Genomic DNA, 15,823 nt, shown 5'->3' with positions numbered 1-15,823 from the left:
CTGAAGCTCACACGTGCTGTGTAACACAATAATGAATTTCATTGGTTCTTGAGAAGCTCAAACATGCTGCGTAACGCGAGAATGAACCTCATTGGTTCTTGAGAAGCTCAAACGTGCTGTGTAACACGAGAATGAACCTCATTGGTTCTTGCTGAAGCTCAAACGTGCTGCGTAACGCTAGAATGAACCTCATTGGTTCTTGAGAAGCTCAAACGTGCTGTGTAACTGAATAATGAACCTCATTGGTTCTTGCTGAAGCTCAAACGTTCTGCGAAACACGAGAACGAACCTCATTGGTTCTTGAGAAGCTCAAACGTGCTGTGTAACTGAGTAATGAATCTCATTGGTTCTTGCTGAAGCTCAAACGTGCTGCGTAACACGAGAATGAACCTCATTGGTTCTTGAGAAGCTCAAACGTGCTGCGTAACACAATAATGAATTTCATTGGTTCTTGAGAAGCTCAAATGTGCTGCGTAATGCAAGAATGAACCTCATTGGTTCTTGCTGAAGCCCAAGCTTGCTGTGCAACACAATAATGAATTTCATTGGGTCTTGAGAAGCTCAAATGTGCTGCGTAATGCAAGAATGAACCTCATTGGTTCTTGCTGAAGCTCACACGTGCTGTGTAACACAATAATGAATTTCATTGGTTCTTGAGAAGCTCAAACATGCTGCGTAACGCGAGAATGAACCTCATTGGTTCTTGAGAAGCTCAAACGTGCTGCGTAACGCTAGAATGTACCTCATTGGTTCTTGCTGAAGCTCAAACGTGCTGCGTAACGCTAGAATGAACCTCATTGGTTCTTGAGAAGCTCAAACGTGCTGTGTAACTGAATAATGAACCTCATTGGTTCTTGCTGAAGCTCAAACGTTCTGCGAAACACGAGAACGAACCTCATTGGTTCTTGAGAAGCTCAAACGTGCTGCGTAACACGAGAATGAACCTCATTGGTTCTTGCTGAAGCTCAAACGTGCTGCGTAACACAAGAATGAACCTCATTGGTTCTTGAGAAGCTCAAACGTGCTGCGTAACGCGAGAATGAACCTCATTGGTTCTTGAAGCTCAAACGTGCTGCGTAACGCGAGAATGAACCTCATTGGTTCTTGAGAAGCTCAAACGTGCTGCGTAACACGATAATGAACCTCATTGGTTCTTGAAGCTCAAACGTGCTGCTTAACGTGAGAATAACCAATGAGGTTCATTGCTGAAGCTCAAACGTGCTGCGTAACAATAATGAATCTCATTGGTTCTTGCTGAAGCTCAAACGTGCTGCGTAACACAAGAATGAACCTCATTGGTTCTTGAAGCTCAAACGTGCTGCTTAACGTGAGAATAACCAATGAGGTTCATTGCTGAAGCTCAAACGTGCTGAGTAACAATAATGAATCTCATTGGTTCTTGCTGAAGCTCAAACGTGCTGCGTAACAATAATGAATCTGATTGGTTCTTACTGAAGCTCAAGCGTGCTGTGCAACACAATAATGAATTTCATTGGTTCTTGAGAAGCTCAAACGTGCTGCGTAACACGAGAATGAACCTCATTGGTTCTTGCTGAAGCTCAAACGTGCTGCGTAACACAAGAATGAACCTCATTGGTTCTTGAGAAGCTCAAACGTGCTGCGTAACGCGAGAATGAACCTCATTGGTTCTTGAGAAGCTCAAACGTGCTGCGTAACACGAGAATGAACCTCATTGGTTCTTGAGAAGCTCAAACGTGCTGCGTAACGCGAGAATGAACCTCATTGGTTCTTGAGAAGCTCAAACGTGCTGCGTAACACGAGAATGAACCTCATTGGTTCTTGAAGCTCAAACGTGCTGCTTAACGCGAGAATGAACCTCATTGGTTATTGCTGAAGCTCAAACGTGCTGCGTAACACAAGAATGAACCTCATTGGTTCTTGAAGCTCAAACGTGGTGCGTAACACGAGAATGAACCTCATTGGTTCTTGAAGCTCAAACGTGCTGCTTAACGCGAGAATGAACCTCATTGGTTATTGCTGAAGCTCAAACGTGCTGCGTAACACAAGAATGAACCTCATTGGTTCTTGCTGAAGCTCAAACGTGCTGCGTAACACAAGAATGAACCTCATTGGTTCTTGAAGCTCAAACGTGCTGCTTAACGCGAGAATGAACCTCATTGGTTATTGCTGAAGCTCAAACGTGCTGCGTAACACAAAATGAATCTCATTGGTTCTTCCTGAAGCTCAAACGTGCTGTGTAACACAATAATGAACCTCATTGGTTCTTACTGAACTTCAAGCATGCTGTGTAACTGAATAATGAATCTCATTGGTTCTTGCTGAAGCTCAAACGTGCTGCGTAACACAAGAATGAACCTCATTGGTTCTTGCTGAAGCTCAAACGTGCTGCGTAACACAAGAATGAACCTCATTGGTTCTTGTTGAAGCTCAAGCTTGCTGTGTAACACAATAATGAATTTCATTGGTTCTTGAGAAGCTCAAATGTGCTGCGTAATGCAAGAATGAACCTCATTGGTTCTTGCTGAAGCTCAAGCTTGCTGTGTAACACAATAATGAATTTCATTGGTTCTTGAGAAGCTCAAATGTGCTGCCTTAATGCAAGAATGAACCTCATTGGTTCTTGCTGAAGCTCAAGCTTGCTGTGTAACACAATAATGAATTTCATTGGTTCTTGAGAAGCTCAAACATGCTGCGTAACGCGAGAATGAACCTCATTGGTTCTTGAGAAGCTCAAATGTGCTGTGTAACACAAGAATGAACCTTATTGGTTCTTGCTGAAGCTCAAACGTGCTGTGTAACACGAGAATGAACCTTATTGGTTCTTGCTGAAGCTCAAATGTGCTGTGTAACACAAGAATGAACCTTATTGGTTCTTGCTGAAGCTCAAACATGCTGCGTAACGCGAGAATGAACCTCATTGGTTCTTGAGAAGCTCAAACGTGCTGTGTAACACAATAATGAACCTCATTGGTTCTTACTGAACCTCAAGCATGCTGTGTAACTGAATAATGAATCTCATTGGTTCTTGCTGAAGCTCAAACGTGCTGCGTAACACGAGAACGAACCTCATTGGTTCTTGAGAAGCTCAAACGTGCTGCGTAACACGAGAATGAACCTCATTGGTTCTTGCTGAAGCTCAAACGTGCTGCGTAACACAAGAATGAACCTCATTGGTTCTTGAGAAGCTCAAACGTGCTGCGTAACGCGAGAATGAACCTCATTGGTTCTTGAAGCTCAAACGTGCTGCTTAACGCGAGAATGAACCTCATTGGTTATTGCTGAAGCTCAAACGTGCTGCGTAACACAAGAATGAATCTCATTGGTTCTTGCTGAAGCTCAAACGTGCTGTGTAACAATAATGAATCTGATTGGTTCTTACTGAAGCTCAAGCGTGCTGTGCAACACAATAATGAATCTCATTGGTTCTTGAGAAGCTCAAACGTGCTGTGTAACACAATAATGAACCTCATTGGTTCTTACTGAACCTCAAGCATGCTGTGTAACTGAATAATGAATCTCATTGGTTCTTGCTGAAGCTCAAACGTGCTGCGTAACACGAGAATGAACCTCATTGGTTCTTGCTGAAGCTCAAACGTGCTGCGTAACAAGAATGAACCTCATTGGTTCTTGAGAAGCTCAAACGTGCTGCGTAACACAAGAATGAACCTCATTGGTTCTTGCTGAAGCTCAAACGTGCTGTGCAACACAATAATGAATTTCATTGGTTCTTGAGAAGCTCAAACGTGCTGCATAACGCGAGAATAAACCTCATTGGTTCCTGAAGCTCAAACGTGCTGCATAAGACGTAATTGAACCACATTTGTTCTTGCTGAAGCTCAAACGTGCTGCTTAACGCGAGAATGAACCTCATTGGTTCTTGCTGAAGCCCAAACGTGCTGCGTAACACGAGAATGAACCTCATTGGTTCTTGCTGAAGCTCAAGCGTGCTGTGCAACACAATAATGAATTTCATTGGTTCTTGAGAAGCTCAAACGTGCTGCGTAACATGAGAATGAATCTCATTGGTTCTTGTGGAAGCTCAAACGTGCTGCGTAACACGGTTTGAAATTACATGAGGGTGAGTAAATGATGACAGAATTAAAATTTTTGGGTGATCAAACCCTTTATATTTTCCTCATTATTATCATGAGCACAAGAGCAGTTAAAAATGATTAAATTATTGTAACAATAGCAATTGTAAGCTATTACGAAGAGTAGGGGTGGGCGGTATATCTAAAATCACAATACAGGTATGCAAACAATATGTATCTCAATTTAGTTTTTTTCAATATAAATTAAATTATAAATGTTTATATTTTAATAAGCATGTCGTACTGACTATTTTTGGATAATCACTTTAATTAAAGGGGTCTTATGCTTTTTCAATTTTAGTTAGTGTAATGTGTAAAAAAAGAAGTTTACAAAGCTCAAAGCCCACTCCAAAGGGAAGATATTTTATTTAAGAGAACCCACTTTCTAAGAACTACAACACGTTTTTTTCCAGATGTTACTCATTTAAATAATCACCGCCTACAGAATACACAAAAACGGTGTGAGGCCTGGTTGAGCGAGAAGACGTTGTTGTCACTGTCAAAGAGATGCTGTTTTATCCACCCCGTTTCCAAAACTCATTTGTTTGACCTTCCTAAGGTGGACTAACTCAGAGTGCTTGACTTATTTTAAACACTATTCTTAAACATTGAAACACAAACGTTTGCCTGTGTGCTGCACATTTTACGGAGAACGGCTTCCAGAACCTAATAGAGTACAATGCACAAAAGCTTCTTCTGAAATGGAGCAGTTCCCACTTTGTCGGGACAATCTGTTGTTTGTGGATCGCAAATTGTAAGTATGTCTTATTACTTGTAGTTGCGTTTTCAATTAACAGTTCCAATTATACGTTTTATGTTGTTGCTACGATGTAACAAAGGGCAAAGCTGTTTGGCTTCGCTCGCCTGCTAGCCAACATTAGTGTTGATATAGTGTTTACTGTAGCTTTTGTTAGCTCTCGCCTTAGGAAAATTAACCATGGTTTTGTGACTGATTACTGTTTGTATTACCATAGTTTTCCGACAAATATCATGATTAAATTGTGTATAACATCGTATCTAAAATGTATAAGAAAAAAAACAAAAAAAAAAAACACTGAAACGTCCTGTGAAATCTGTGCATGAAATCCGTTCTGAACGATCCTCATGTTAACATTCTTAAGTCTGAATTGGTTTGAAATTGACGCCATCCTTAATATTTACATGTGAGAGGAGCTTGCGGTTATGGTAAGGGGCGTGACATTTCCCGAACACGCGCTAAGTGGTGCCAATCACAACACACTGGGCCAGCTAACCAATCACAGCACATTTCGTATTTCGGAAGGAGGGGCATCATAGTAAATGACTCATTCGAGTCAGACTGGGGAGAGAGGTGCTGTAATGTAAAATATGTCAAACATAATGTGTGTTTTTTTTAACAATCAAGCATGAAAGCATATTCTAGTACACCCCAAAAACAAGACTTCGTAAGAGGGCATAATAGGACCCCTTTAACTATTAAACAAATCAGGTACTTCATCTTATGTTATATTTTTATTTGAAATAGTGAATTAGAAGCCGTTGTACATGGCTGCTCAAATACATCCACCATAGATACTGCCATACCGCCCAGCCTTAATATAATTTTACCAAATAATTGTAAAAATGGATGTTTAAGCTTCAGAGTGCTTCACTCAAACAGAACTAAGAAACCTCAAATGAAGTGCTTTTTTTTTTTCAATTTCCATGTAATTATCATCATTTGTTCCATCGAAATGGAACCATTGAATGTCTGTCCGAGAGATATGCCTTTTATTTGTGATCCAGGCTCATCTTGCCAATCAACACACCATGCCTGCTTATGAAAACCCCTAGACTGGAGTTTTTAAATGGTAGTCTTTTAGCTGCTTGTATCCAAAGCTCTTGCATCGTCTTGAAAACACATGACCTTGATAACTAGAGGAAGGCGTTCGCTGAAAGTTCCTATCAAGGGTTAGAGTTTTTGATACAGGGCTAATGTAAAAACAAGCTAGCATATGTGAAGTCAGCATATGCTTTGTGGCCACATAAGCTTGTAGAAATACACAGTGAGAAACAGTTTAACGTCACCATTGAGAATATAACTTAAAGGTATAGCGGAGGATTTTTTACTTCCGGGTGGATCACCTATACTATTGGTCCTCCTAATTGTCAATCATTCTGGTGAATCAATCAAACTTATTCAAAAAGGGGAGAGGGCGGGCCTTATCTAAAATTCGGAAAGATCCTCCACTATACCTTTAAGCAATAGAAAACTTGTTAATATCTACTACCAGACTTCAAAATTCCCGTTGTCTATCAGCACTTGTTGGGGTCGTTCACACAGGACGTCATCTTGCTTTCCATCTGCGTTATTTTATATCATTTCTGTATTTGGTGTCTAATTTTGTTAGTGAAAACGATGACGAAAAATTGTCTTCAATTACCTTTTTTTTATGACTAAGACTGATTACAAGACAGCAAGGTCATTAAACCATAACTGTGACTATGGAATATTGTTGACGAAAAAAAAAACGTGACTATTATGTAGTTAAAAAAATAATAATTTTTTTACCTTTGTCAAAAAGAAAAGAAAAAAAGAGACAAATAATTTACAAACTGCTGTACAAGCCTCTACCTCGAGCAGAGTTTCCAGGTCTGCACAACTATTCCTGGCCATTTGCTAATCAAAACTTGGCAACACCGACTATGAGCTGTCATGCTTGTGGTTGCCAGATGTTAGGAGTTTAAATCCCCCAATCAGAGCTTTTCTGTTTAAAAGGATATTTTTTTTTTTTTTGGGTGTTTTACTTTATCTTTGCAATCTGGCAACCACGTTTAATAGAAAAACCTTAAAGGGATAGTTCACCAAAATATGTAAATTCTGTCATCATTTTCCGACCTCAAGTTTTTCCAAACCTGTATGAATTTCTTTCTTCTGCTGAACATGAAAGAAGATATTTTGAAGAATATCAGAAACCAAGCAGTTGATGGATCCCATTGACTTCCATAATATATTCATACTATGGAATATATATATATATATATAGATATATATATATATATATATCCATACTATGGAAGGCAATGATTATCAATTTAACCATTATGCAGCATGACAACAATGAGAAGTTTTAATTTACTAAAACTAGACTAAAATGCCCAGATATTAAGATAAAACTTGACTAAACAAAAACATGACAAGGCTGACTAAATATGATAAACTAAAAAGTACATTTGACCCAGGACTAAGACTAAATAAAAATAAATAACACCACTAGATGTGTCACAATAAGAAAAATATGAGACTACATTGGTAGTCGCTGCGTCATGTCTCTGATCATTTGCACAAAGATAATCTCTACCATGTGACTAATCACTGTGGAAAATTACGTAATTTCAACACTGATTGGCTGATGACACTGCAAGAATGCACACAGTCTTAAACAGATTGCATCTACAATGAAATATTTGATTTTATTTTAAAATGTTGCTCACAAAAATTATAAAATGGCCCCCTTTCACATTTCCGGTGTTCTCAGAAGCGGAAACCTGGTAAACGGAAACTATGTCATACATAACTTTTGCTTTCCCATTTGCTCCAATAGCAAAAAAAAAAAAAAAAAAAAGTCCATGATGGCGTTTCTATAAAAAATAAAAAAATCGAAAAAAAATTAGTACGTTGGTCAGAAGACAGAAATGTCAAATTTGCCATCACTCTCTCGACCGTTATGTAATAAATGCTCGTGACGTTTTCTGAAATTTAATGCAAAGCAATGTAACACACAGTACGAGTTAAAAATTTAGATGTTCATTACATAAAAAAAAAATGAATATAGGTTTTAAAATTGCTAGATTTACAATGTTAATAATGGTGGAAATGCATTATTGCAGTCTGTAAAAAGGGTCCATGTGCATGTGGGTTTTGGTCACCAGTGAAGAAAGATGTTTGTGTGCTGGTGCCTCCAATGCACTCCATCAGCTCTAGCTCTTTTCAAGTCAAGATCTCGTCCTCTGTGAATTGCTCCTTTCAAATGTGCCATTTTAGATTTGTATATCACAGCAGCTCGTTGCAGAAGTGGGTCTATAAGCCCGTAAGGTCTGCAAACCCTGTTGATCTGATAGTGTAAATATCGAAAAGCTTTGTGGGTCTTGCTGTTGATGAAAGGCATGTGTTGAAGGCATGCATAACTCCTTTAACCCTATGTATTCTGAAATCGACCCGCCAGTCTTCCTCTCTCGTGTTTACTTGGGTCGGTGTGTTTTTGGCTGTGTTCCAGTGTCTTTCCTCTGGATGAATGACATTAGCCCTTCTTGACCTCTCCTAAATTACAGCAATGTCCTGGAGTCTGTCATGCTGACTCGAGGACAGATTGATTGATTGATGTGTAGTTTCCTGCACTGACTCTTAGTGTAAACCTCTAGACATTTGCCTCTATGATTGGGTACATTGGGGACCAAGAGATGATCATTTTGATTTCTGCATGGCATGTGCCGCGATGAGTTTTTTCATTGCTATTTGGATTGAATTCAATTGTAGGTGGGGTAAAATGGGAAGCATTCTCCAACAAATAGGCTAGTGTTATGCTATGCTAATGCTATGCTATGCTATTGGGTCCCTTCCGGACTCTTTAAATTTGAGTTTTACCATTTGATTATATGGGTTGGTTGGGCCATTACATAAACACTTCTTACCCCATCTTACCCAATCTACTTTGATGATGGAATGTGATTTGATTGGACTCTTGGTTATAAAAACGATTTCCTGAAATGATGTGCAACACCAGTTTATATGTGTCTTTTATAGTAATGATGGCCAAGGAGAAACCACCCATCACTGTTGTCGGAGATGTTGGAGGCCGCATCGCCATCATTGTCGTAAGAAATGCAGATTTTTGGACTAGTTAGCAGTATGACAGTAATTGTTTTTTGATTGACATGATGAGCAATGCATGTGGTTTCCGTCCTGTAGGATGACATCATCGATGATGTGGAGGACTTTGTGGCAGCAGCTGAGATTCTGAAAGAGAGAGGAGCTTATAAGATCTACATCATGGCCACCCACGGGCTCTTGTCTGCGGACGCCCCGCGCCTCATCGAGGAGTCCGCTATAGACGAAGTGAGTCTTTCAGCCCATTTACTCTCTGGTTCTTTCTGGTTATATGCTATGCACATTTGAGGCATGAAAATTCCAGTTTTACCATGACACAGCCTTATTCTTCCCTCAGGTCATTTTGACCCAAAACTCATTTTTTTTTTTTGTTTTTTTTTTTAAATAGAGTGTTCATCAAAGGGGTCCAAATCCCTAAGACTTTTGTTGCACTTGAACCATGAATACATATTTTTTTTTTAAATAATAAAACATTTTTTGAATGGATTTGAGGAGTTTTCTGGTTGAAATTTTGTTAAAAATTAACAAATCCTTCCCTCGCGGGTCAATTTGACCCCAATAGGAATGAATGGAATGTGAGGAATGCTTCTGTACACAGAAAAACCTAAAAATGCTCTAAATTTAAACAAAAAATGCTAAAACTTTAATGTCTACATGTGTATCTGAATGCATACTGAAGGAACTGACTTTAGGGCCCAGCAGAAACAGCTCATTTGCTCCATATAGAGCTATAAGACCATTTAGTGGCAAGAGTCATGAAATATCATGTTATATATATTTTTTTTTATTTTTTTCCCACAAGTGGTCGGCAAAGACACCCAATGTAAGATATTTTGAGCTGAATTAAATGGGTTATGCATGAAATTGTGAGTTATTTTGAATTTAAGTTGAAAGAGTGTGAGGAATGTGCTTAAATGACTATTTATTTATTATTTATTGATAAAATCTAGTCATTTAAAGGTAAATAAAATAAAAAAAATAACAAAAAAAATCCCCAAAATTGCTTTAAAAAATAGAAAAAATATTATCAAAGTGAAATGGAAAAGAAAAAAAAAAGTATAATTTTAGGGCTTCGGGTCATTTTGACCCGCGAGGGAAAGATGTGTTAGAAAGTGCGAGGGAAGGATGAGGGTTAAAGTAATGTAACTTTAGTAACCGTTACATTTTGCAAGGCTCTAACCAGCCCTTACCATTTAGGATTGGAGGAAGCTCAAGAAACTGCCATTCAAAGATGTAATTGACCATTGCTTTGAATACTGAGGCGAATGTCTATAATATGGCCCTGATACGTTAAACGTGATTTGGGAATTGTTGATTTCTTCTTCTTCAAAAAAAAAAAAGTTCCGCAGTAACTCTTTCAAATGGAATAAAAAGATATTTATGAAGTTCATAACATTTCCTGATAATGAGCTTAAATGTCCATCAGCAGTGACTTGTGTACCCTCATGTACATGGATGCTTAATACGTTCATCAACAAGTGTTGATTTTAACAGATATTAGAATGATGTTGCATGACCAAATGTTTGGGATGTCTTTCAGGTGGTGGTGACCAACACTGTCCCTCACGAGGTGCAAAAGCTGCAGTGTCCTAAGATCAAGACTGTGGATGTCAGTATGATCCTGGCCGAGGCCATCCGACGCATTCACAACGGGGAGTCAATGGCCTACCTGTTCCGCAATATCACAGTAGACGACTAGCCAACAGACACATTTGGGTTAGAGACAAAGGTGAGGTGTAGAGTTTAGGGGAAGTATCTTATGCAGTTGAGAGGTGTGCCAATGCAGTTCCCCATTCCCAGCACAACCAAGCACTGCAATCACCTTAATTTCTCACATTAGCCGCTTTTATTCGTCAAAACAATCTAAACAAACTCCCATTTGCCAAATTACATGAATTCCAAAATAAATGAACAATTGCTCAAACCTGTACGCGCACATCCAGATATGAAGTTAGATTCCAGTGCAAAGAATAGATAATTATGCAAGTGTTCACTTTCCTGTACATCTGTTTTTACCTTCAAGTGATGTTCTGTATTAAAACCGTCAGTTATGGATCTACTTTCCTGATCGAAAACTGGTGATTTTTGGTTTTTGATTTAATTCTGCCTAATGAAGTTCAAAATGAAAGGGAGAGTTCAACCAAAAATTCTAATTCTTTCATGTTTACTCGTTTAATATTGCTCTAAACCCGTATGACTTTCTTTCATCTGTGCAACACACACGGCAAAAACGTTTCTGTTTGCCAATATTATTTAGATGAGAGCATCCAGAATATTCTTCATTTACATATTCTTGGTGTTCGATGGTAGAGTGAAATTCATACAGGTTTGGCCGGATGTGATGACGAGTAAATGTTGAATTTCTTTTTTGGGTGAACTGTTCCTTTAACGCTTGATATCTGTAGTGCACATTAAAGGCCCGGGGTATACTTCATTTTCTGCGCTCCGCTCCGTCCCGCGCACAGTTGTGTCCAAACGTCCAGACACCAGAGGGCAGCACTGAGTCGTGTCACTCACAGGGCGTTCACTCAGAAGGATAGAAGAAGAAGCGGATCTGCCATTGCATGCGAAGTTTATAACAAGAACCAGAACCAAATCGATGGAGAATGATATGCTGCTTGGTTTTACTGTTCTTGGAACAGCATGTTGTTTTGTATCCCTCTTTCCACACACTTCTTCGACTACTGTCTTTTCTGTCTGAACTTTGACCTTGAGCATGAGCAGTTGTGCTTTACTATTGTGCAGTTCCTGACCCTCCCGATGACAAAAAATGACGTCACTCGAACAGTGCGCGGGCGTCGCAGACACGCGGATGGTGGAAGTATACTTTGGGCTTGAGGAACATCAATATATTATGTTACAGAACATACTGGTTTTGGTTGGTTTATGCGTGTCATGAATGTTTACTTCATCGGACAAAACTGTAACACTTAACAATAAGGCCTCAACATTAGTTAATGCATTGGTTGACATGAACTTACTATGAGAAACATATTTTTACAGCATCTATTAACCTTTGTTAAGATTGTTCGTTCATGTTTGTTCACAGTGCATTAACTAATGTTAAGAGGCACAACTTTTGATTTTAATAATGTAATTATTAACGAATGCCGGTTAAGTATTGTTATCAAATGAAGCCCTATTGTAAAGTGTCACAGACAAAACAAAAGAGCTCTGAATGAAGCAAGTACTGTGAATACTTCTCCATATACTCCTACACGACAAAACAAAAGGAGTGAAAATGGCATGTAAAACTCATCTCTGTCTGATCTGTTCCTCAGTTTCAGTGTATCACATCTGTCTGCTAATGTCAAGATCGGGCGTAGATGACACAACTTTTTTATCTCGAAGGCATTTGAAACCATATTAGCAATACTGGGCCAATTAATGCAGTACACTGTGAACGTTTGGCTGGTTAACTGATAAAACCATTTAGCTTTTGCTTCCTGATTAAACCTTAGATGAGCGGATTGAGGGATGGAGAACACATGCACCAGCACTGCCCCCCCCCCTCCCCCCACCCGCACGTTCCCATTCTTCCTCTGTGTGCGTTTGCCTCTGCCGTCGGTCGGTGTTCGTTTGAAGCACAGCAACACTTCTTTCTTTTAACCTTATCTTCCACATCTCTGTGTTCCTCAATTGTATGTCCACTAGCTGTTTCCCCAGTGCCTCGCTCTGAGAGAGTGACAGTGGTTGCTATGGCAACCTTATTCGAAGTTGTTATATTTTTTTGCTTTTGTGCAAATATGGTCCAACCTTACAGAGAGAACAAACATTTTTTTTGCTACAATGTACTGTTTCTGCTGTTGCTTTGCAATCTTATTTTTGTAAATAAACACAGATTCGCTTCATGCCCGCTCTCTGTCGAATCTTTATTGAACTGAAACATTAGAAAAGCACATGCAGTTTTCTTAGCTGGAGTTAGATTCAGTACCATGATGCGGTCAGACATGTCCGTCAAGCTCCTGGCGGGATGTGTGATGTCTTCAGGATTAGAGGACGAGTTCGTGAAGGACCCTTTACTTGCTCTAAACTCCTCAGGTTTCACACACGACACTGAGGAGCTTAGACCAAGTCAAGCGACCCAAACAAAAGAACCAGTGGAAACATTTCTGGGTGACGTTTCGCCTCAAAATCAAAAGAAAAAAAAAAATGCGTAAAGAAAATTATGCCTATTTTTAGGACAATTACGATTTTTTTTATTATTAAGCACACATAGTCGTTACCATAATTCGTCTTTTTACTGTTTTTTCAATTTGCTATATTTATTAAAAAAATTAATAATCTGCATAAATAAAAAAGTGGTATACCTAAATCCTAAATGGATAAATAAATAGATTTATGTATTTATTTTATTTTGCCCGGTGCTTAATGCAAAACATTGTAATGGTCCTAAAATCTATATTTTCCTCATATTTACTAAGGAAAATATAATTTCTTGTATCATTTAAAAAAAAAAATTTGTGAAATGGGACCCAGACATTGTCCCTTCAAATTACATTTCTGTCATCTATTAACCCTCATATCATTATGAAACATAAAACATTGATTATTTGGACATTACATTTTTTTGCCTTCCAACATTTTACTAAAATATCTTCCAAATTCCACAGGAGAAAGTCCTGACATGAGGGTGAGTAAATAATTACAGAATTTTCTGGTGTTTTTTGGTTAAAAAGTTTTACCCGTTCAAAGTGAATACTTAATAGAGAACTGTTAAAACCGGTAAAATATGGACAATATTCTCAAGGATCTTTACATCTCAAAAGAACAGTGATAGTTAAACATATAGCAATCACAAAAATACTAAACCAAACGTACCTCCAGTTGTTGTGCAGGTTTAACACTGTTATCAGTCACACACAGGTCTGGTGAGAGTGGCACTTATCAGTGTGTGGATGACCGATGAACAGACATCTGTGTGTTTAAACCCGGCTCAAAGAGGAACTAGACATGCAGTGTTTAGAGGTCACTTCCCACTTGTGGCCTCAGGAAACAATACACCTTGTATCTACTGTTCGTATGAAAGGGGAAATACTCTCAGGTTGTGTGTGTCAGTGGGCAACTGTGTTTTAGTGCATAGACCTTTTGGGAAACCTTAAAGTCGTTCCAATCATGCATGGCTGACTTCTATTTATTGCAAAAAGAGAGGATCTGCTTGCTTTCGTGCAACCAAGATGCTTGATTTTCAAAAGGGACTAAAAAGCACCATAAAAGGAGTTCATATGACTTGTGTATTATATTACTAGTCTATATGTGTATGAGGAACATGCCAGAATTAGACCATTCTCACTTCATTGACATATTTCAGAGAAATCAAATATATCAATACTTTTATTCAGCAAGGGTGCATTAAATTGATAAATTTACAGTAAAGACATTTATAATTTTACAAAAGATTATAGGTAACACATTATGGTAAGGGTACATTAATTATCATGAATTCATGTATAAATTCATGCATGAATTATGCATTAATTTACCAGATTATGTTTCAAATAAATGAAATATAACTTTGTATTCATCAAAGAATCCTGAAAAAAAAGTACACAACTGTTTTCAACATTGATAATAATGAATGTTTTTTATGCATCAAATCGTCACATCAGAATGATTTCTGAATGATCATGTGACACTGCAGTAATGATGCTGAAAATTCAGCTTAATTAAAGAATAAATTGTTTTAAAATGTATTCAAACAGAAAACTGTTATTTTAAATTGTCATAATATTTACAAATAGTTTATATATATATATATATATTTTTTTTTTAATGCGTTGGTGAGCAGACGAGACTTCTTTTAAAAACAGTAAAAATCTCACCGATCCCAAACTTTTGAGCGGATATATTATTATATTTGCATATATATATATATATATATATATATATATAAACGTAAAGTTTTTTTTTTTTTTGCTTTCAAAATTTTTACACTTTCTAAACTTTCTTTAATAGAAGTGACATACACACACACACACACACACACACATATATATGTGTGTGTGTATGTCACTTGTATTAAAGAAAGTTTAGAAAGTGTAAAAATCCCAAAATATATTCAAGATAAAGTCAATGAAAACAAGACTTAATATTTTATGCAATGTTACCTCTCAAGTAAATGTATCTTTTGTGTATATATACACATGTATGTATATATATGTATGTGTATATATTGTACTGGAAAGCAAGTATGTAAACAATTAACAGTTCTTTTGCAGTGTAATTTTGGGGTTAAATGTTCATTACGTAATTGTAGATTTCATTTTTTAATACTTGGATAACCAAGTAACTTTTGGATAACTCTGAATAACCTTTTTTTATTGTATGATACATTAAAGGAAATAGGTAATGTGGTAACCCACTTTATTTTCTGTATAGCTCTGCATTGTCAAACAGAAGTCTGTCATTGTGAATGTTGTGATGCAGGAGCAACATGCATTAAACAGGCATTACGTTTATAGATCATTCACTCAGTGTTTTAGGAACTACCTTACATCCTGTTGGGTGTGTACCTGATAATAGGCCTTTGTTATACGCAGCACACATTTCCTCGTTGCTTTTATTGTCATATTAATGGCATATCATACCCAAATCCGGTGAAATGAGAAGCGTAAAGTCAGTCGATGCACCACAAGGTGGCGATATTTGACAAGTCCTGTATGTGCACGGCATGCTTGCGAACATGGAAATTGAGCTGTGATAGCCGCTTTTTTTAATCAAAGTATAAAAGTTGGGTATTATGGTTATGTTTCATAGGGTTTATGTTGCCTTCTGGATTTTATGACTGATTAAACTAGTTTGCATGAAACATTTCTCAAGAAATTAAAATTAATTTAATAGCTTCTACTTAAACAGATGAAAATGATTTTTTGAGGATAAATATACAATATAGTGATTTTTTTTA

At 37.7% G+C, this 15,823-nt stretch overlaps 1 protein-coding gene across 4 annotated transcripts in view; it reads left to right on the top strand.

Moving 5' to 3' along the window:
* The window catches only part of prpsap1 (phosphoribosyl pyrophosphate synthetase-associated protein 1), a 31,161-nt gene extending 18,391 nt beyond the window's left edge, over positions 1-12,770 (top strand). For 3 of the 4 annotated variants that reach the window (XM_084417468.1, XM_084417467.1, XM_084417466.1), the window contains exons 8-10: positions 8,836-8,906; positions 9,001-9,147; positions 10,460-12,770. In XM_084417468.1, coding sequence (XP_084273594.1) covers positions 8,836-8,906; positions 9,001-9,147; positions 10,460-10,618 — 377 coding nt within the window. In that variant the 3' untranslated portion in view covers positions 10,619-12,770. The remainder of the gene's footprint in view (positions 1-8,835; positions 8,907-9,000; positions 9,148-10,459) is intronic. The other variant, XR_014628416.1, reaches the window with a different exon arrangement.
* The last annotated feature ends 3,053 nt before the right edge of the window (positions 12,771-15,823 follow it).

This window comes from Rutilus rutilus, assembly GCF_951802725.1.
Source record: "Rutilus rutilus genome assembly, chromosome: 1".
In the NCBI taxonomy this organism is placed as follows: domain Eukaryota; kingdom Metazoa; phylum Chordata; class Actinopteri; order Cypriniformes; family Leuciscidae; genus Rutilus; species Rutilus rutilus.
The sequence above is the reverse complement of the archived record's forward strand: the minus strand, read 5'-3'. Positions and strand labels throughout refer to the sequence as shown.